The 22627-nt window shown below is 41.1% G+C and overlaps 1 protein-coding gene across 1 annotated transcript in view; it reads left to right on the top strand.

Annotated features, from left to right (window-relative positions):
- Positions 1-22627, top strand: part of PDE11A (phosphodiesterase 11A) — a gene marked incomplete at both ends in the record, with an annotated part of 180091 nt that overhangs the window by 94040 nt on the left and 63424 nt on the right. Inside the window, 4 exons of the mRNA XM_083368229.1 lie at positions 315-390; positions 1186-1253; positions 3011-3103; positions 5810-5860. Of these exons, the coding sequence (XP_083224355.1) occupies positions 315-390; positions 1186-1253; positions 3011-3103; positions 5810-5860 (288 nt within the window). The remainder of the gene's footprint in view (positions 1-314; positions 391-1185; positions 1254-3010; positions 3104-5809; positions 5861-22627) is intronic.

The following is a 22627-nucleotide window of genomic DNA, read 5'->3' as shown; positions in this document are numbered from 1 at the left end:
AGCATTTGGCAACCAGTGTGTATTTATGATGGTGTAGTGACCCAGGGTCACATGCTCTTCATTTGTGACCTTCTCAGGCAACTTCCAACAAGCAAAGTCAATGGTGAAATCTGGATTTGCTTAATGACTACATGATTTGTTTAATGACTGTGGCAAAAAGTTTGTAAATCAGCTGCAACTCTTCTAATAACCATCTCACTTAGTGATAGAAGTTGTGTTCCCAATTGTGGTCCTAAGTCAAGGGCTACCTGTATACCTTTTGGATTAAGACTAAATCATATGTTATGGTAGTTGATGAATTTTTTTTTATCTAGGTTGATCAGGTGTCTGGTTTTCACATAAGATCTGTACTCTGCGTACCTATATGGAATAACAGTCACCAAATAATTGGTAAGATACTAAAATACTTTTTAAATATAAAACATGTGTTAATGTGTTGTTATGATATACTGTAGTTCACTATCAATTACTGCAGTAGTACTGTAATAATAAGAAACTGTTCTTTTGTAGATTTGCAAATTAAATTTATATTGATATTGTTCATGTCCGTATAAAATGGTATAAAAGATGTAAACACAATCTAGAACTGTAACAAAACTTTACTATTGGCTGTTTTAGTAATTAATTTATTAATTATTAATGATAGTAATATACTAAAAATAAATTCTGCTTGAAAAAATAAACAAAAGCCTATTTCTGACGTTTTAACTACTGATACATCTGTACTTAAAGGAGGATTAGGAAGAAAAGAAGATTGGCAAGCAACAGATCACTCTGCTTCCAAATTAATTACAATTTATTGTCTCATGGAACTTGTTATGTTAAAAAATGTGATACACAAAGAACATTTGTACAATAAGTTGACATGAAGTTTGACACTCAGAGCTAAATCTAATTCAGCCAGTATGGATGGAAGGAAGAAAAAAAAGCTGCTATTTCGAGTGGTTTCATTCAGCTGAATTCAAGCTTTGATGAATATATTAGTAATCCAATATCAGAGGCTGTTGGTATAATAGCATTTATAATTTATAATGCAAATATTATGCTTTGTGGTTTTTGAATTTTGAGTTCTTGTTTTGTGGCATATCTCCTTCATTAATTTATTTGTGTATATGGTTTATCATTGTGAATACACAGTTTCCTTTAAAATATAAAATTAACTATGCTTGCTAATTCCTTGTAAAGGGGTTGCTCAGGTGCTGAATAGACTTGATGGAAAACCTTTTGATGATGCTGATCAGCGACTCTTTGAGGTAAGACATGTCAAATTGATGCAGTTTAATTACATAATATTCACTGCAGCATATATATTTCTATACATTACATCTTCCTGTAACAGGTGTGGCAAGTAGAAAAATTTAATAGAATCTTCTTGGATTACCTGGTTTCAGTACAACTTCAATTTATGACCACAATTAAGCCCCAAATTTATGTTTTGCTAAGTGAGTTTTGCCCCATTGTACAACTTTCCTTGCCACATTTGTTAAGTGAATCACTGCAGTTGTTAAATTAGTAACATGATTGTTAAGTGAATCTGGCTTTCCCCATTGACTTTGCTTGTCAGAAGGTTGCAAAAGGTGATCACATGACTCCGGGACACTGCAACTGTCATAAATGTGAGTCAGCTGTCAAGCATCCAAATGTAAATCATGTGACCATGGGGATGCTACAACAGTCGTAAATGTGAAAAATGGTCAGTTGTAACTTTGAATAGTCACTAAATGAACTGCTGTTGTAATTCGAGGACTACCTGTACATTAGTGGTGGCAGTTATCTTTAGAACCTGTGTTGCTCAGTGTGTTTCAGCATTTGTTTTAGTGATAATGGGACAATTAAATAGTAAAATTGAAGTGGAAGTTTGAATCTGCTATTCTGAAAACACACCAAACTTTACTCTTCCATTTTGGCTTAAAAATAAATAATGATGTTTGCATATGAAGCATGTATAATGTAATAATTTTAACTTTAATAATATTAAACAATATCTGCCTATCAGGTTCTTGGGAAGGACTCAATAGGTGGATGAAAATGCCAAATCCAGCCAAAACATATGACTGACTATGCAACCAGCCATAATTTATTAACTTATAGGCACCAAACTCATATAAAAAGTCTGCACTGGTTGGTTTCAGCTAATTGTTGAGTTTTGCTGAGGGCTTGAACTCTCTTCATGTTTCTGTGCAATATTGACGCAGGCTATGATGTATTTTGCTATAAAAAGATGTTGCGATGTCCAGTATTTGTTTCTTTGGCATTTGGAGTAAAAAGAGGGTTGTTTCCCCCCCCCAATCAAGCATACATGCATGACTCATTTTTGTTCTTTTTCTGAGAAGCTGAGTTTTTAGAAGATAAACTTAAGCACCAGTGTCTAGGGAAGCAATTTTGTATTTTTCTTGTAAGATTTCTTCCCTGCAATCCATCCATCCATCCATCTATCCTTCCTTCCTCCCTCCCTCCCTCCCTCCCTCCCTCCCTCTCCCTCTCCTTCCAGTATGGAGAAGCATATTTGTTTCTTCGTACATATGTTCATAAGCCAGCTGTTCCAAGGCTGCCAAAAAAGATAAAACCTCATCTTGAAAGCGAAAAATAAGAATTGTGATGTCAGGTGGTACGTGTTGCTGACTATCTACAAGAAAACCCACCATAAATAGGGGGAAAGTCACCACTCCCCCTGCCCCTTGGACAAGAATCTCTGAAACTTGTATAGGAAATTTCAAATTTCTTTCTCATTCGGGTTTTTTTTTTTTTAAAAAACAACATTTGACTAATCTTGATGCAGACTGACACGTCAAAATCTGCATAGACCGCCACTCACAGTCCTGAGAAGGAAGAACTTCAATTGTTTCAGTGTTTCCTGGAGCACAGTAGCATTTCAAATGGGACTCTTTTGTTCCGAGCTCACACAATATGTATTTTCTATTTCCTGCACATCCTAGGAACCAGAACATTGCTTTCTTTATTCCATTCATTTTGAAATCGCCTATATTAAAGCTAGATATTTTTTTTTTAGGCTTTTGTTATATTTTGTGGCTTGGGCATCAATAATACTATAATGTATGACCAAGTGAAAAAGTCCTGGGCAAAGCAATCTGTGGCTCTTGATGTAAGTATTATTGAAAATCAGCCTTTTTTTTAAAAAAAAAAAAAGCTTTTTATGAGACTGATTTAAAAGGATGCTATATATATAATTGGAAAGGGGTTGGTAAGAAGGCAACAATGCCGATACATATACAAGTACCGAATTGTTGCAGTGTGTAGGGTCATAGCATATAGAAAAGGAACAGGAAGAGCAGACTGTAAAGAAATTAATACTGAAAATAGAAACAAAAGAAAACAAAAAAAAGTTATGTATACTGAACTTTGACTTCCTTTCTATTAAACAAGTGAAGAAAACAATCTTTTTGTTAAAAAAAAAAGACAGAAGAATCAAAGACCCAGGAAACACATTGTGCCATGTAAAAAATGTCTAAATCATCGGCTCATTATTTATTACAGTTTTATTCCTTCAAAGTGAGACAGATTTTAAGAGTTTTTTTTTTTAAAAAAAAACTCTTTTAGACTATCTAATTTCTTAATTTGGCATGAGTAGTTTCCATACGTCACTCAATCCTTTAGTTCAACTTTTAAAAACAATTAGGAAACATTTTTAAGATTTGTAAAAAAAAAATATGTTTGGTGCCTCTCAGCAGCCCTTCAGATTTTCAGGGTACATTTTCCCCAGGTAATTATATCTGTACAGTGGTGGTTGGTACTATGGCCAGGATCAAAAATAATTCAAATGACTGTTATTTATCAATTTGCCTTGCAAATAAGGCTTAAAAGACTTAAAAACTCGAAGTAGGCATAGATGAGTAGCTGTATTAATCTAGAAGTAGAACCATGGGGATTGTAGTTTTCTTTAAAATTGGGTCCACCAGGGTAAGTAGTTTCATGGATAATACTGTATATATAGTGCAGAGATACTAATAAACCATTGTAGTATTCACTTTCTTGATGGCTTAAGAAGACTAATTGTTTATTGGACCTGTGTCCCTCTTGGCTGATTTATGCGGCTCGGGGGGAGACACGAAGCTGGTTCCAGGCAGTAATATCTGCCTCTTTGAGTGAGGGTGTCTTCCCTGCCGCTTTGAAGGAGGCGGTGGTGAGGCCTCTTCTCAAGAAGCCTGCCCTGGACCCAGCGATTTTAAACAACTATCATCCTGTCTCCAACCTTCGCTTTTTGGCGAAGGTTGTTGACAGTGTGGTGGCGCATCAGCTTCCTCTGTTCCTGGAGGAAACTGATTATCTAGACCCGTACCAATCGGATTTCAGGCCCAGGTACAGCACGGAGACGGCATTGGTTGCACTGGTGAATGATCTCTGGCAGGCTCGGGACAGGGGTTGCTCCTCTGTCCTAGTTCTATTAGATCTCTCAGCGGCTTTTGATACAATTGATCATGGTATCCTATTGCGGCGTCTCAGGGGGTTGGGAGTGGGAGGCACTGTCTTGCAGTGGTTCTCCTATCTCCTGGGCTGCTCGCAATCGGTGTTGACAGGAGGGCAGAGGTCTGCCCCGAGGCCTCTCGTTTGTGGAGTTCCTCAGGGGTCGGTTCTCTCTCCCCTCCTGTTCAACATCTATATGAAGCCGCTGGGCGAGATCATTCATGGTTTCGGGGTGGGGTATCATCAGTACGCTGATGATACCCAACTCTTTTTCTCCACCCCGAACCAACCCAGTGATGCCCTCGCCATGATGTCCCGTTGCCTGGAGGCGGTCCAGGTCTGGATGGGAAGAAACAGGCTTCGTCTCAATCCTGCCAAGACTGAGTGGCTGTGCATACCGGCATCTCGGACTAACCAGTCTATTCCATCTTTAATGATGGGGGGTGAGGTGTTGCCCCCCTTCGATAGGGCTTGCAACTTGGGCGTCCTCCTGGATTCGCAGCTCAGTTTTGAAGACCATATAGGAGCCGTGACCAAGGGGGCCTTTGCCCAGGTTTGCCTGGTGCGCCAGTTGCGGCCCTACCTAGACCGAGATGCCCTGCGCACAGTCACTCATGCGCTCGTGACCTCCCGATTGGACTACTGCAACGCTCTCTACATGGGGCTGCCCTTGAGGACCACCCGGAGGCTTCAACTGGTGCAGAATGCAGCTGCGCGGGTTGTGATGGGGGTTTCCCGATACTCCCACGTAACATCTCTGCTCCGCGAGCTGCATTGGCTTCCGGTTGCCCTCCGGGTGAGATTCAAGGTGCTGGTGATGACCTATAAAGCCCTAAATGGCTTGGGTCCGGGATATCTGAGGGAGAACCTGCTGCTGGCATCAAGCTCCCTTCGTCCTGTACGCTCCCACAGGGAGGGTCTTCTCAGGGTACTGCCGGTAAAAGATTGCCGGTGGACAATACCCAGGGGGAGGGCCTTCTCTGTGGGTGCGCCTGCCCTTTGGAACCAGCTGCCTGTAGAGCTTAGGACTGCCCCTGACCTTCGCTCATTCCGCCGGGACCTGAAGACCTGGCTCTTTGAGCTTTCGGGCCTGGACTGAGAGTATTAATTGGGGTTTTAATTGGATTCTAATTGGGATTTTATTATTCAAGGTTAATGTAATCTTTTTAATTGTTTTAATTTTTGTAATTTGTTGTATTGTTTTTAAAAAATCTTGTGAACCGCCCTGAGTCCTACGGGAGAAGAGCGGTATATAAGTAGTAATAATAATAATAATAATAATAATAATAATAATAATAATAATAATAATAATAATAATAATAATAATAATTTAGCTTCTCACCTGTAACCATTTTTCTCCTCCCCCCTCCCATTTGTTCTGGATCAGGTGCTGTCTTATCATGCAACGTGTTCAAAGGCAGAACTTGACAAATTTAAGGTAACATCATAATATTTCACTTATTCTGCAAAATTTTTAATAAACATATATTTGAATCTGTAATAGAAATAGACTGCTGATTCAATTTCTTTGGTTGCTATGCAGTTTCTTCAATGTTTGTGAAATATCTGTGATCAAATGATTACTCATGCTAGGGTTTTCTGGATTTTATGATTTTGGCTCTGCATTATTCCTCCCTCAATAAATGCACTTGTAACTTTCTATCTTCTCTTTTTCACTTTTATTTGGCTCACATATTGTGTTTAGCCATGGTTGGTCATGGTGTGCTCAATACCTGAGGTTTGTTGAATAGGCCACAGTTGGTAAGAGTTCATTCAATATAATGAACATTGTGGTTTACAAACCATAGGGGCTGAATTGAGATTGTAAGGCATCTAGAGTGCTTAGATAAGCAGAAAAGTCAGGTATACATACGTTTAATAATAATAAAAAAATAAATACCCTGCCACAAGCAAATTAAATCAAACAAACCAAATTATAGCATTGAGGAGGTATACTGTAAACGTTTGATTTGAGAATTGCAGTATTTTTAAATTAATGTGATGTCCAAAGCTGTAGGAAAAGCTATGGTTACATGCAATGTGCAAAGCCAAATTTGTTGATGTAGTTCCTCCATTTTAACATTTTATCTAGTGATAAGTGCTATAATAATTTGTGGTGAGAACAATTGTACATATTGCTATAATCTGGGGCAGCATGATGGGAGGCTGCACATTGGGAACTGGAAGCTGTATGTGGCCTGTGGAATATAGGTTAGTCATCCTAATTTGATATGGTATAGGAATTTTATCTGCTTTCTGCTAGTTGACCATTCCATTCTAGTGACTAATTGTCGTATTTGTATATTGATGGAAGTGCCTAATGTGGGCAGAGTACTATAATAAAAAATACCTGTAAAACAGTTGTTTGCAAAGGTCATGATCTCAGTGATACGTTATATATGAGAAAAAGGAGTAGGAAGGGGAAGGGAAACTAAACTGGCCTGAAGATAGAAGGCAAATGAGATGAAAGATGAATAATGAAGTCAGAAAATAGGACATTTTTTTAAATAAAAAAAATAGCAACATTTTCTTAAAGTGAAATAACTAGAAATCCAAAAAGAAAATTCAATCCACAAGGAACAAGCTAATATGCAATACAAGAAATAACAACTTCAGGATTGCTGCCATTCCTTGTAGGCAATACCACTCTCTGCCCCATAGATACATGTGGTTTATGGTTATATGGTGGTTGATTATGGATGTTGTACATTCAGATAACCAACAAATATTATTTGCTGGTGCATTTGGTAATTCAAGCCATGTTTTGGATCATGAATTTTGGCTCTAGCATAAAGCACAGTTTTAAGTGTTGTTGTTGTTGTTATATTATTATAACAACAGGCAGTTGATTCCAAACAGGCAGTTGATTCCAAAGCGCTGGCGCGCCCACAGAGGATGCTCTCCCCCTGGGGGCCGCCAGCCGGCAATCCCTGATTGACAGCACCCTAAGGAGGCCCTCTCTGTGGGAGCGCACAGGACAAAGGGAAGTTGACGCCAGCAGCAGGTGCTCCCATAGGTAATCTGGACCCATGCCATTTAGGGCTTTATAGGTCATCACCAGCAGCTTGAATCTCACCCGGAGGGCAACTGGAAGCCAATGCAGCTCGCGGAGGAGAGGTGTTACATGGGAGTATTGGGAAACCCCCATCACAACTCGTGCGGCCGCATTCTGCACCAGTTGAAGCCTCCATGTGGTCCTCAAGGGCAGCCCCATGTAGAGAGCATTGCAGTAGTCTATCCGAGAGGTCACGAGCACATGAGTGACTGTACGCAGGGCATCCCGGTCCAGATAGGGCCGCAACTGGCGCACCAGGCGAACCTGGGCAAAAGCCCCCCTGGCCACAGCCCCTATGTGGTGTTCCAAACTGAGCTGTGAGTCAAGGAGGATACCCAAGTTGCGAGCCCTATCTACGGGGGGTAACACCTCACCCCCCATAGTTAAAGATGGAATGAACTGAATTTCCCGAGATGCCGGTACGTACAACCACTCAGTCTTGTTGGGATTAAGCCGAAGCCTGTTCCTCCCCATCCAGACCCGGACTGCCTCCAGGCAACGGGACATCACATCGAGGGCATCACTGGGGTGGTTTGGGGTAGAGATTAAAAGCTGGGTATCATCAGCATACTGATGATACCCCACTCCAAAACCACAAATGATCTCACCCAGCGGCTTCATATAGATGTTGAACAGGAGAGGCAAGAGGACCGACCCCTGAGGGACTCCACAAATGAGAGGCCTCGAGGCCGACCTCTGCCCTCCTGCCAACACTGACTGCGAACGACCCAGGAGGTAGGAGGAGAACCACTGCAAAACAGTGCCACCCACTCCCAGCCCCCTGAGGCGCCGCAGTAAGATACCATGGTCGATGGTATCAAAAGCCGCTGAGAGATCTAATAGGATTAGGACAGAGGAACAACCCCTGTCCCGAGCCCGCCAGAAATCATTCACCAGCGCGACCAATGCTGTCTCCGTGCTGTACCCGGGCCTAAAGCCCGATTGGTACGGGTCCAGGTAATCAGTTTCCTCCAGGAACAGAGGGAGCTGATGCGCCACCACGCTCTCAACAACCTTCACAAGAAAGCGAAGGTTGGAGACCGGATGATAGTTGTTCAAAATCGCTGGGTCCAGGGCAGGCTTCTTGAGAAGGGGCCTCACCACCACCTCCTTCAAGGCGGCAGGAAAGCTACCCTCCCTCAAAGAAGCAGTTATTACTGCCTGGAGCCAGCCTCGTGTCCCCTCCCGAGCCGCATACACCAGCCAGGAGGGGCACGGGTCCAATAAACACGTGGAGCTCAGCCTCCCCATGATCCTGTCCACATCGTCCGGAGTCACAGGGTCGAACTCTTCCCAGATAACATCACCAAGACCGCTCGTGTCTCCTCCGTCAGACTCTGCCCAGTCAGACTCCAGACCGGCCCGAATCTGAGCGATTTTGTCCACCAGATGTAGGCTGAACTCCTCAGCACGACCCTGCAAGGGCTCCCCCCTCACCTTCTGATTCAGGAGGGAGCGGGTCACCCTAAACAGGGCGGCCGGGCGATTATCTGTGGACGCGATGAGGGCAGCGAAGTGGTTAGACTTCGCCGTCCTCATCGCCGCGAGATAAGACCTCGTAGAGGACCTTAGTCGCAATCGGTCGGATTCAGACCTGCTGGATCTCCAGCAGCTCTCTAGGCCCCGTCTCTGACGGGGCCCACTGGGATCTGCACCGGGTCAGGGGCCGCATGGGCACAACGTGGTCAAGTGCCTCCGTGGCTGCCCTTTCCCAGGCTTCCACCTGATATCTGATACTAGAGCAGCATCTAGAAAAACTATAACTTACAGTCATGGCCAAAATTGTTGGCACCCCAGAAATTTTTCCAGAAAATCAAGTATTTCTCACAGAAAAGTATTGCAGGAACACATGTTTTCCTATACACAGGTTTATTCCCTTTGTGTGCATTGGAACACAACAAAAAAGGGAGGAAAAAAAGCAAATTGGACATAATGTGAAACAAAACTCCAAAAATGGGCCGGACAAAATTATTGGCGCCCTTTCAAAATTGTGGGTAAACAAGATTGTTTCAAGCATGTGATGCTCCTTTAAACTCACCTGGGGCAAGTAACAGGTGTGGGCAATATAAAAATCACACCTGAAAGCAGATAAAAAGGAGAAAAGTTCACTTAGTCTTTGCCTTGTGTGTCTGTGTGTGCCACGCTAAGCATGGACAACAGAAAGAGGAGAAGAGAACTGTCTGAGGACTTGAGAACCAAAATTGTGGACAAATATCAACAATCTCAAGGTTACAAGTCCATCTCCAGAGATCTAGATTTGCCTTTGTCCACAGTGCGCAACATTATCAAGAAGTTTGCAACCCATGGCACTGTAGCGAATCTCCCTGGTCGTGGACAGAAGAGAAAAATTGATGAAAGGTTGCAATGCAGGATAGTCCGGATGGTGGATAAGCAGCCCCAAACAATTTCCGAAGGAATACAAGCTGTCCTGCAGGCTCAGGGAGCATCAGTGTCAGCGCAAACTATCCATCGACATTTAAATGAAATGAAACGCTATGGCAGGAGACCCAGGAGGACCCCATTGCTGACACAGAGACATAAAAAAGCAAGATTACAGTTTGCCAAAGTGTACTTGAGTAAGCCAAAATCCTTCTGGGAAAACGTCTTGTGGACAGATGAGACTAGGATAGAGCTTTTTGGTAAAGCACATCATTCTACTGTTTACCAAAAATGAAATGAGGCCTACAAAGAAAAGAACACAGTACCTACAGTGAAATGTGGTGGAGGTTCAATGATGTTTTGGGGTTGTTTTGCTGCGTCTGGCACTGGGTGCCTTGAATGTGTGCAAGGCATCATGAAATCTGAAGATTACCAAAGGATTTTGGGTCGCATTGTAGAACCCAGTGTCAGAAAGCTGGGTTTGCGTCCGAGATCTTGGGTCTTCCAGCAGGACAATGACCCCAAACATACGTCAAAAAACAGCCAGAAATGGATGGCAAGAAAGTGCTGGAGAGTTCTGAAGTGGCCAGCAATGAGTCCAGATCTGAATCCCATTGAACACCTGTGGAGAGATCTTAAAATTGCTGTTGGGAAAAGGAGCCCTTCCAATAAGAGAGACCTGGAGCAGTTTGCAAAGGAAGAGTGGTCCAGAATTCCAGGTGAGAGGTGTAAGAAGCTTATTGATGGTTATAGGAAGCGACTGATTTCAGTTATTTTTTCCAAAGGGTGTGCAACCAAATATTAAGTTAAGGGTGCCAATAATTTTGTCCGGCCCATTTTTGGAGTTTTGTTTCACATTATGTCCAATTTGCTTTTTTTCCTCCCTTTTTTTGTTGTGTTCCAATACACACAAAGGGAATAAACCTGTGTATAGCAAAACATGTGTTCCTGCAATACTTTTCTGTGAGAAATACTTGATTTTCTAGAAAAATTTCTGGGGTGCCAACAATTTCGGCCATGACTGTATATACAAACTAGCTTTGTATAAAATTACTTCAAAAAAAGTAAGTGCCCTTTAAGTTCTGAGACTAAGAAAAATTCTGATAGTTTTGTCTTAAATTTCAACCAAGTCCATTTCCAAAGAAAATATGTGAACAGTTCTGTTTCTTCAGTATTTACAGTTAAGTGGAAAAAAATGCTTATCTAAATTGTGCAGCTGGGAATGATGTGTATGTAACAAATCAATAATTCATGGATGAGTTATATTATTTATAGTTTGTATTCATTCTTGTAGGACAAATAATGCTCAGGAGAATCTTATGATACAAAATATTGAGCCACTTGTTTTATACATCTTTGGTTCAGTATGTAATAATATATTTTTGGTTAGGCACTTCTGACCTTTGCTAAGCCCAAACACAAAAGAAAGATATAATCAATAGGACTTGTAATTAATTACTGCTTCAAATAGCATTCAACACGAATATGGTGAAGCATTTATATATTGTTCTGCATGTATATACATTTCAGCAATTTGTTGTATAGCTCCAGAGATTTGTATCAGTAAAAAAAAATCCCCCTTGATGGTATTCTGTGTATTGTAGAAATCAAGCAAAAGATTTTAACTTTTTTTTGCAAAACCTTTTGAATATATTGAGATGTACAAATTTTTTTGTAAGAGATTATGCAATTTTTTCTTTCTTTTTTATATAAGGACTTTCACTAAATTTTAAAAAAATAGCACAGGAAAACGTCTTCCATATAGAGAATGGCACTTTTAGATCTTTATCATTGTGTTTCTTTTCAAATGTGGGTTGTTATCTTGCAGTCATGAGCTACTTACAGGAAGGTCACAACATTTAAAAAAAATCTGTCCAGCTTGTGCAAATAAAGTGGGAACAGAGCAACTTGAGACACATTTTGATTTTAGCCATCCATGGGTTTCGTTAATTGTTAAAAACAGTGCTTTTTTTGTAAGAAAAAAGGTGCCCGAACTCACATCTTGTTAATCTTTTATTAAAATAATTATATATTCAGTTCTTGTAGGACCGGTGGTTGAGAAGTAATTATTTTTTTTTTCATTTTTAAATTTGGGGTCACACCTTTACACTAAAAATTAAAAGAAGATTTTCAATTCACCGACAATTTTTTAAAATAAAGAAATTATTTACCTGTCACACATAGCCAATCACTGTACACACACCCACACACGTCAGTTGTGTAACAAAACATAATGGTCACCGCCCGCAGTAAGCACTCAGCTCACGAGCACATGACCAATCACAAGCTGAGCAGTGCCACAAGCCGAGCAGCGCCATCACAACCAGCGTGGACGAAGTACGCATGCATCGGACTCGACACACAAGCAGCCCTCATGAACCGTTTTAATGATTTTGCTTCTGACTTGCTACACTGAACAGGGCGATTCAAGTCCACAAGGACCAAACATCAAATTTTCAAAAGTTACTTTTAAAACTTGGAAAATCCATCAAAAAAAGGTGCCGGATCTCTGTTCCAGTGTGTTCTATAACAATAAAAGGACTGGTGATCAATGGTTAGTTTCCTGTTGGCTGATGACTTCCAGTTTACTGTAAAAAACATCTGTGCATTGTGACTATAAAAAATTACATGCTAGTGTTCAATAATTTCACATATTATTTTAAATGTCTAGTCTTTTGGGTGATTAAAGCTAAAAATAACCAGAAATGCAAATAGAGGTAGCCTTTTAAATATAAATATATTACCCATCTCTAACTCCCATTAAACTTTTTAGTGTGAACACACAAACACACACAGACACACACACCTAGTTATTCCGAAGAGGGGGAGGGTCACACAAATTCCTTTAGCATTTACTGTGCCACAATACTATGAAGTTTGAGACTCTTGAATTAGTCATCACTAATGTAACACATTGGTGTGATTTGCATAATGAGTCCAAATTATGATAATTTGTGCCTGGTTGTTTTAACCTTGAAGGAGAACTCTGAATTGATTATAATACCTTTGTTTCCTTGGCTATCCATGTTATTCTCAGGAATTTTCTTTAATACCAAAGTTCAAAAGCATCAATATTCTTTCCATCCCGCTTCTTCAAATCCAACTTGCACGTTGTAGTAGAGCACAGGTCTCAAACTAACTGCATCACATGATGTGTCACAACGTATCACAACTTTTTTTGCATTGCCGGAGCTGGGGTGGACGCAGTAAAGCATCACAGGGAAAATCCATTGCCTGTCCAATTCTCTTATTTGCAGGTAGACACATCCTAGCATTTGAATATCTTTTTCTGGATCTTCTAGATCAGGGGTATCAAACTCAATTTCATTGAGGGCCACATCAGCATTGTGGTTGCCCTCGGGGGGCCAGGTGGGTGTGGCTAGGATGGGTGTGGCCTACTGGGTGGGTGTGGCTAGGATGGGCGTGGCCAGTTCGACATCACTTGCTTCAGGGGTTCCTAGGTAGGACTGGGGCAGATCTGAGGGTCTCCGGCAGAGGAGGGTGGGACCGGGGCAAGTGCCGGGACATGGTCCCTCCCACCCTCCCTCCCTTCCATCCTCTGTTCTTTCCTTCCTCCCTCCCACCCTCCATTCCTTCCTCCCTCTGTTCCTTTTTTCTTCCCTTCCTTCCTCTGTTCCTTTCTTCTTCCCTCCCACTCTCCATTCCTTTCTCCCTCCCTTTTTCCCTCCTTCCCTCCCTTCATTCCTTTGCCTTCTCATCTCTTTCCTTGCCCCGCACTCAGGAAGGGGTGATGGGAGGGGGAGGGATTGCCAGCACTAATATGCTGCTGCTGGCCATTCCTATACTATGTGGGTGGGTGGGGGCGGTCCTGTTGAAAGGGATGCCTCATGGGTCCAAGGATGGAGGGGCGGGTGGGGGGGGTGCTGATCTACAACCTGGTTGTGTCCATCAAAGCCAGAACACACTCAGCCTAAGATCCATTGGAACCAGCAAGGAGCTTCCCCGCCACCTCTGTCCTGCCCCCCGGGTGTGCGCACAGGAGATGGCCAGTGCCGGCATCCTGGCTGAAGTCAGCCTGCAGGGCAAGGCAGCCAGCAGGGATGCCGGACTCTTACTTGTGCGCACACCCAGGGGGTGGGGCGGGGCTGCCCCGTGGATTTAAGGCTGAGTGTATTCTGGCTTTGATGGATGCAATCAAGTTGTAGATCAGCGCCAACCCCCCCCCCCCACCAGCAGCACCTCCACCCTCGCAGCCACGAGGCATCGCTTTCATTGGCACAGATCCCTCTCCCCACACAGGATAGCAAGACCGGCAGCAACATGGCAGCGCTGGCAATCTCTCCCCCTCCCATCACCCCTTCCTGAGCATTGAGGAAGCAAAGATGAGAAGGAGAGAAGGCAGGAAGAAAGTGCAGCAGAGAGGGGAATTGGGGGGGATCGACGCTGGCTGGGAGGCTTTGCTAGAGCTCTGGGGATTCAGCAGAGAGGTCGGGAGCTCCAGAGGCCTCCGCGGTGGCTGGGGGGTGGAGCGGGGCTCTTGGGGAGGGATTTTTAAAAGGGAAGAGGAGATTGACTGGGGGAAGAAGATTTTAGTTTCTCTTTTCCGGAGAGACAAGCCAGAAGGAGGGAGAGCGAGGTAGGAAGTTTATTCTCTGGAGAGAGAATAAAAAACCTTTTTGCTTTCCTACCTTTTGCCCTCCTACCAGGCCGGATGGAACCATGTCAGGCCGCATGCGGCCCGCGGGCCTTGTGTTTGACATGTCTGTTCTAGATCTTCATTGCTAATCAGTATAGTTTTGACTCCTGATTTCTTCAGTGTTGATTGTTGATCCTAAAAGGCAGATTTCTTTATTACTGATTTCTTTATTGTTGATTGTTCATTCTTAAAGTGCTGCAGCTGCCAGAAAAGCCAACCCAGTGCTAGGCTGCATTAACAGAAGGATAGAATCAAGATCACGTGAAGTACTAATACCACTTTACAATGCCTTGGTAAGGCCACACCTGGAATACTGCATCCAGTTTTGGTCACCACGATGTAAAAAAGATGTTGAGACTCTGAGTACAGAGAAGAGCAACAAAGATGATTAGGGAACTGTAGGCTATAAGGAACGGCTGCTGGAATTGGGTATGTCTATTTTAATGAAGAGAAGGACGAGGGGGGACATGATAGCAGTGTTCCAGTATCTCAAGGGCTGCCACAAAGAAGAGGGAGTCAAGCTATTTTTCCATAGCACCTGAAGGCAGGACAAGAAGCAATAGATGGAAACTAGTCAAGGAGAGAAGCAACCTAGAACTAAGGAGAAACTTCCTGACAGTTAGAACAATTAACCAGTGGAATAACCTGCCTCCAGAAGCAGTGAATGCTCCAACACTGGAAGTTTTTAAGAAAAGACTGGACAGCTATTTGTCTGAAATGGTATAGGGTTTCCTGCCTGAGCAGGGGATTGGGCTAGATTACCTTCAAGGTCCCTTCCAACTTTATTATTATTATTATAAAACTTTTATTCATTAAGCATGAAACTCAGTCAACTGAACACTCAAATTGACTGGCACAAATGGTTGACACGGGTTACTGCCAGCATCCTAGGTATCAACCAGGTACAGTATCTCCTTCAAATGTAAGATGTTCCGAGTAGCGCAGTTTTTTTGTAGCTTTGCTGGAGTTATTGCAGGAAGCTGCAATTTCTTGATGTATTTTGCAAAAATGTTTGGACATAGTTCACAGTGCCCCGATGACAATGGGTATCACTGTTACACGTTTCTTCCATAACCGTGCAGTTTCGATGGCCAGGTCGCGGTATTTCATTGAATTATTATTGTTATTAAGCTATCCATCACTTCAGTATCTTCACTGTCAGTTTTAAGCCTGGTTAATCTAAATTTAATTCAGTGAATTAAAGTGCCTCCCCCTACTCCAGACAGTTTGCTATAGAGTTGAATGGCACCTCATTAGTTTGGTCTTTCTTATATTCAGTCTTAGTCCCATTTTTTTCCGCTGGGGTCCTTGATTTTCATTATTAGATTTTGCTGATTATTTGCATGTTCAGCTATCATAGTGGTATCATCAGCATTGCATCAGTTATTGCTCTTTCTTCCTCCAGTTTTAAAGATGCATTTTCTTTCAGTCCAGCTTTTCTTAATATATACCCAATTTATAAGTGGAATAAATTAAGGAGAGAAGATATGGGCTTGTCTTACTTCTTTGCTGACCTGGAGCCACTCTGTTTCATCTTGTGATTTCCTGTCTTGTGTAAGGGTTCCTCATGAGGACAATGGGGTTATTCTGGATTTCCCATGTTTTTAAACCCATTCCATAGCTTCGCACGGTCAACAACAGTCAAAAACCTTTGTATAGCCAATGAAACATATTCCGACTTATTTTTGATATTCTTTATTTCTGTCAATTATCCAGCATGAATCACGACAATGTTTCTTTTCCCCTGGCCTTTTCTGAAACCATCTGGAACAGCTCCTTTGCCTTGTTGTCTGTGTTGGATGAGCCTAGGTATTATTTTGCAAGCATATAACTTTTAGAATACTGTCAAATAGTCTCCTTTCTTGGGTATCCTTGTGTAGACTGACCTTTTCCAGTTTGTTATTGTTCTCTGCGTTTGCTAACATTGTTTGGTTAGAACCCTTATAGATTGTTCGTATGTTACTCATCATATTACTGTGGGTATTTCCAGCAGTTTCTGTAGTTTTGTACTTGGTAATGACTGGAGTGCCAATCTTATTTTTTCTAATACTAGAGTATCTTGTAAAGTAGGTAATATCTTCAAAGGCATCTTAAATATTGACATCCCTGTAGTATTTCTGTATATTCCTTCCACTTTATTTGATCTTCTTTGCTTATTGTCTACTGGCAGCCTTTAGCATATGCGTTTAAGATTGGAATCTCTTTCTGAGTTTGGAAATCTTCTGGAAGAGTTCTCTTGTTTTCCCATGTCTATTTCCATAGTTGATGTCTTCAGAGATGCCTGCCTGTCATCTCTTCTAACAAGCTCCCTGAAATTCTTTTTAAAGTTTCTTTCTGAGATATTTATATGTCTTGGTGTTAGGTTCCTTCTCTTCCTGGCAATGTCCACTATTCTGACATCTGATTTTCTTTCTTTCTGCTTCTTGGTCTTTGGCAGTCTTTTTTCACACTCATCCTCAACAACCACTTTGAGGTTTAGCACTTCAAAATGACCCTTTATGTTCTCCTTAAATATTTATTTATTTATTTATTAGTTTTTATAAACCGCCCTTCTCCCGAGGGACTCGGGGCGGTGTACAGAGGAAGGAAGGTATACAGATGAACAATAAAAAGTAATAAAAACAATAGTGAAAACAAACTGGGACCCCAATTAACGCTATCATGCCAGGCCGGACTGCTGGAACAGGAAAGTTTTTAAGTCGCGACGGAAGGTACGGAGGTCGGGGGCCATCCGGATTTCGGTTGGTAAACTGTTCCAGAGGGCCGGCGCACCCACTGAGAATGCCCTCCCCCTGGGGGCCACCAGCCGACATATCGTAGTTATATGTTCAGTATCATATTGTGGAAACAGATTAGCTTTGTTCTTCAGGTTTAGCTTGCTCTAATATGCTACACGGCCATTTGTAATGAATTTTCCTTTATTGTGATTCCATCTCTTAAGAAAACCATAGTGCTGTCACCTAAAAGTTGAGAGAAAACTGATTGGAAACAGCCTAAATTAGATGAAATAATTGCATCATTCACAGCAGAAGGCAAAATATTCTGGCTTTCTGTCACCTTTCATTTAGACTGTCAAATATATATGATTATTATGGGTACATTATGAATTCTAATATGATTGTGATTATTTCCTAATTAAAAATATTTGTAACATTACTTTAGCAAAAATTATTAAGCCAGTATTAAGCATCACAAGAAGCACAGATGATGCCCAATTTTATTTCTGTCACATTCCCCTTGTGGCTGGCAGCTACTAAAATACTAGATCTGCTTCAATGAGACTGCAGTGTTTCCCATTTTTTTTCTTTGCCTATTATTGATAGGGACAGAAAAATAGTGTGATTTCATCACTTCACACACACTTGAGTTCTTGTAGCAGTAGATGGAGATAAGATATGAGTTCCTTTTCTCCCACATCTCTTGGTTATCTGACTGAAAATAGAGAGATACAAATTCTGCTTCCAAATTTACCCATAGGTGGAAGTGAGGGATGGTTTGGATAAAGCTGTTTTCCTCACGTCTTGAATCCAGGTAGAGCTGCTTCATAATGAAGCACCACTTCATCAAATGATGAACTGTGTTGTGTCAACAGAGTATGTTACTATTTGTATTAGAAAAGAGAGTGATGAAAATATAAGAATGAAGAAAGAGATTGTGTATTTCTCTGTCAAAGAGGAATTATTTTTGCGCTGAAAGGAAACAATCTGTCTAAGGATCAATATGAAGAAATGGAGTTGTGTTCTTTACCCTAATCTTCTATTAGATGAAAAGGCAGCAAAGGAATGAATTGGGATGAATGAATTCATGCAGTGCTGGCATACAGACAATCCTTAACTGAAATGCCATATATAAGGCCACGCATCAGGTCAATACATCATGTTCCAAGAGGATACATACAGTATATATAACACTTATGCCTACATACATCTAACTTTGCCACGGGAATGCTCAATGTCTTTCTCACACTTCTTCTCCCTCTACTATCTTTCCACTAAGGCAGATGTGCTTTTTATACACAGGAAATAGGAATCTTTTAATGCCCATGGAAAAGAGCAAAATTGTTTGATATTCACAAGATATCATGTCATTATTCTGCCTGAAAAAAAAAAGTCAAGTGCTAAAACAGTTTCCTTTGTTGCAAATCCAGCAACTCAAACAATCGCATTTATGCTGTGTCCTCCAGCATAGTTCAAGTTTAGATTGAGGTTTTGTTTAAACTGTAGTTGCTGGGAGAAAACAACTCATTCTCACTTCTTCAGTCCCAAATGGAAAGAAAACAAATAAAACAATTGGCTAAGCAGTAGATCTTCATTCCTAATAAATCTTTTTGTACAGTATTCATGTAGTCTACTCTGTAAAGCACAGCCAACAAAGACATAAGTTACTCCACTTAGACTTACCAACTGAAATGTTCCCTTGATACTGAAAAATCTTAGCACCTTTCATGTATGTACTAGGATATGTTAGATGCGCAGAGTCTATTTTAAAAGTAGCATCAAATTAAAAGAAACCTTTGTCACACATAATACTCTGTGGATAAAATATACAAATAGTTTTTTCCTTTGAGTGAAGCTCAGCTCTTATTGACGCCAGTTTGAATAATTTTCAAAAATTGATTTGCTACTCTTTTTTTTTTTTGCTTTCCACTTCCCAGCTTTGGTATTTCCTATAAAAGTGCTAACCAGGCTTGACCCTGCTTACCTCTTTAAGATCATCATTTAATGGCTGCCCCCTAGCAATACTGTTTTGCCTAGCGCAACTAGGGACAGGCTAACTTGCCATAATACTATGATAAAGATGTAGAATCCTGCTTATGTGATCATGAAATAAATAGCCCTCCATGTATTATATGTAAGATCGTTATATGTAAGATTGTTATCGTTACGAGTTAAACAGTTATATTTAGTCGTGAGGTAAACTCCATGACAGCCGAACACACGGGAGTTTTGACAGCTGTCAAAACCTCCCCAGCGAAGGCGCAGGCGCAGCAGGTTGACAGCTCTTGGCTGTCAACACAACGCGGAACCGCCCAGCCACGCGGACGAAGGAGCTGTCAAAAACAGCTGACAGCGGATTGGCCCTGGAATCCCGGCGGGAGAAGAACGGCCGCTGATTGGACTAGCCGGCCGGCAGCCGGCTATAAAAGTACGAACCTCTAACACCTCTTTGTCCGATTCCTAATAAACCAGTTAATGTTAGCCTGCTGTCTCTGAGTGGTCTGTCAGCCACTTCACTCCAGAAGTTGCTGAACTACAATTTCTGCATCCTTCCTCAATTACATGGTGGCTGGGGATGCTGGGAGTTGTAGTTCTGCAGCAACTGGAGAACCACAGGTTTACCATCTGTGGTTCAATCTTTAATAACACCAACAGGAACATTTTAAATTCTAGGTAGACACAAGTGTGGGCTATGTACGTTCTGAGCTTAGAGAGGAACAGAGCAAATTTCCCTCCAGTGTGGTATGAATAAGCATACCTTACCTTGACTGCAAAAATTTACAAAACCTCTAGGTTGTTAACAATGAGATGTTAATAAAGGAGAATGTTTTTAGCTCTGAAATGCAGTGATGATGTCATATAGTTTGGGTAATAAAACATCTGCAAGAAACAGCTCAAGAGAGCACCAAGGAGCCCTCATGATGAGATGCTTCTGTTTCTCTTTGTTGCCATCCAATGGTCATCTCAATTTGTACTGCCAAGAAACATTTTAGTGAAGCAACAAGAGACATTAAGGATAATGTGAACTTTGGATCTGTTTTTTTTTAAATCAGATATTGAGCTAAGTGGAAATTTTCTAATTTTCATATTCACAAAATGCAGTTGAGATAGATCTATTGCTTGTTGTTTTGCAGAGTCTACAGGTAGGCAGCCACTAACCAATGGCCATGTTTGTCTGGAGGAAGCAGGTGCAAAGCTGGGCATTGACTGTAAATTAATACAGATAAAAGTAAGAAATGCAGGGACTAAGCAGCTGCAAAATCTTTAAAATAAATTGCTCAACAGAGAAGAGAAATGAATCCATTATAAACTCCTATTTAAGAATTAGGAGGATTTTGCATTATTTAAAAAAAGTGTGTGCCAGCCTTTTTCAACTTTGCACTGTCCAGATATTTGGGAATTTCATAATTTCAGAAAGCAATTATGGAAATCAGGGCAACATGTGAAGTCCAATGGTTCGGAAATATTTTTCGGTACCTCTTTTGAATCTAAAAAGAAAATCATGTACACTGTACACACTCAGACGTTTGCTTTCATATCACATTTGTATACTACTTTCTAGATTAATAATGATACATGTAAACAGAATATTTTATATATTGGTTCAAATATATATTGTCATCTTGATAAACTAAATTGCTGGGTATTAATAGAAATGCTTTATTTCCCACTGCTACTTTGATTTTTAAAATAAATATTCAAAATGTCTTCTTTAGTAATGCATTGATTGTTTTAAGCATACTAGTTTAAAGCATGAATAAAGTTCCATTACAGTTTTTCTAATTAATACAGCTTTAAATTACATCTGAACATTTTAAAATTCAAGCACCTGTTTGGCCACTAGGAGTCACCCTTGCTCCATGTTAAGGGACAGAGTAGTACAGACTACTGCCAGGATTGTCAGAAGCACAATATTCAAAACAATTTACTTTTCATGTAAATTGAGATTGGAATAATATTTCACGTGTGCAGCGATTTAATGTTGGCAGGACCATTTTTTTTTTGCTTCAACCATTAAAAATGAAAACTCTATAAAGAAATCTTTTTGTTGATTCAGTGGTAAATACAGAGTAGTCATATCAATGATGCTTTTTTGAATCAACGCACTCTTATGTATTGTTGAAAACAGGAATAATTGCAAGGCCACATGTTCTCATAGGCTCCCATATTAGCAGAATTTGACCCTAGAATCTCCCTCTCTTTTCCCTCTCTTCCAAGAAGGGAGGTACACACACACACACACACACACACACACACACACACACACACAAAGAGAGAGAGAGAGAGAGAGAGAGAGAGAAGGAGGAGGAGGAGAGGCCTCTGAAAATCACACTGGTTGGCTTCTGTTTTGCAGAGTAGACTTTTACAGGGTTAAATAGACCTTTTGTAAAACCCTTTCTCCTTTATGTTAAATTTTGCCTCAATTCCTTTTCAAGTCCTATAGCTTTAGTACCTAAGGACAAGCTGAAGGTGCCTTTCAAGTCTGTTGTGTTTTTCTTGGTATACCTATTATTTCTCCTATATAGTCTTTATTTTGTTTCATCAACTAGTGTCTGAGTGAGTTTCATGTGCATTTAAGTACCATTTCTTCAAGGGTGTGGCAGGTAGCTACGCTCTTATAGAGGCCACTCTTATAACACAGCCAGCTTGGTGAGGAACATATTTGACTAAACTGGGCAGGAAGACTCATTCTTCCTGGCTCAAGTCATTTTCCTTTTTTTGCAGTCAAATCTGTGGTCCAGGATAGTCCATGTCTGTCACAGTTGACCAGAATTTGCAACTTAACAACTGGCTTATTTCCCATTAAGGTCGCAAAGCAGAAGGAGGAGGATTGCCAAGTTGAGCAGATAAAGTTTCACTGGTAGAGGTGATAATGCAAAATCTCCTAATGGTGATTAAGCTCAACTCAGTTCAGAAGTGAAAGTTTTAGTCCAATCTGACAAATGCAAACGCTAGCTAGAAGAAGAAATATGACAATGAACTACCTTCCAGGATAGGTCAGTATACAGGTGCTGACAGAGCAGGCAGTAACTACTAATTCTCTGACTTGTCCAGGCTTTGCATCCAGAAACATTTAACTGTAATCAATGGCAATTAAAGCATCAGGCTTAGGTTGTACATAAAGTCTGAGATCATACACCTTAAAGCAGGGGTATCAAACTGCCGGCCCGCAGGCCAGATGCATCATAGCGAAACCGCGCCCAGCCCATTGTCGGCAATGGCAAAAAAGTCATGATACGTCGCAACACGCCACATGACATTGTGAGTTTGACACCCCTGCCTTAAAGGCTTCTACAAGCAAGCAACAATGAGCATGTAATCAGAAGAAGGCAGCAAGGAAAACCTTCACTAGTTTTCTGAGAAAAAAGATGTATTTCTGAAGCAGTTTGGTTCTGA

The sequence above is a fragment of the Vipera ursinii genome (assembly GCF_947247035.1).
Source record: "Vipera ursinii genome assembly, chromosome: 1".
Lineage (NCBI taxonomy): Eukaryota > Metazoa > Chordata > Lepidosauria > Squamata > Viperidae > Vipera > Vipera ursinii.
The sequence above is the reverse complement of the archived record's forward strand: the minus strand, read 5'-3'. Positions and strand labels throughout refer to the sequence as shown.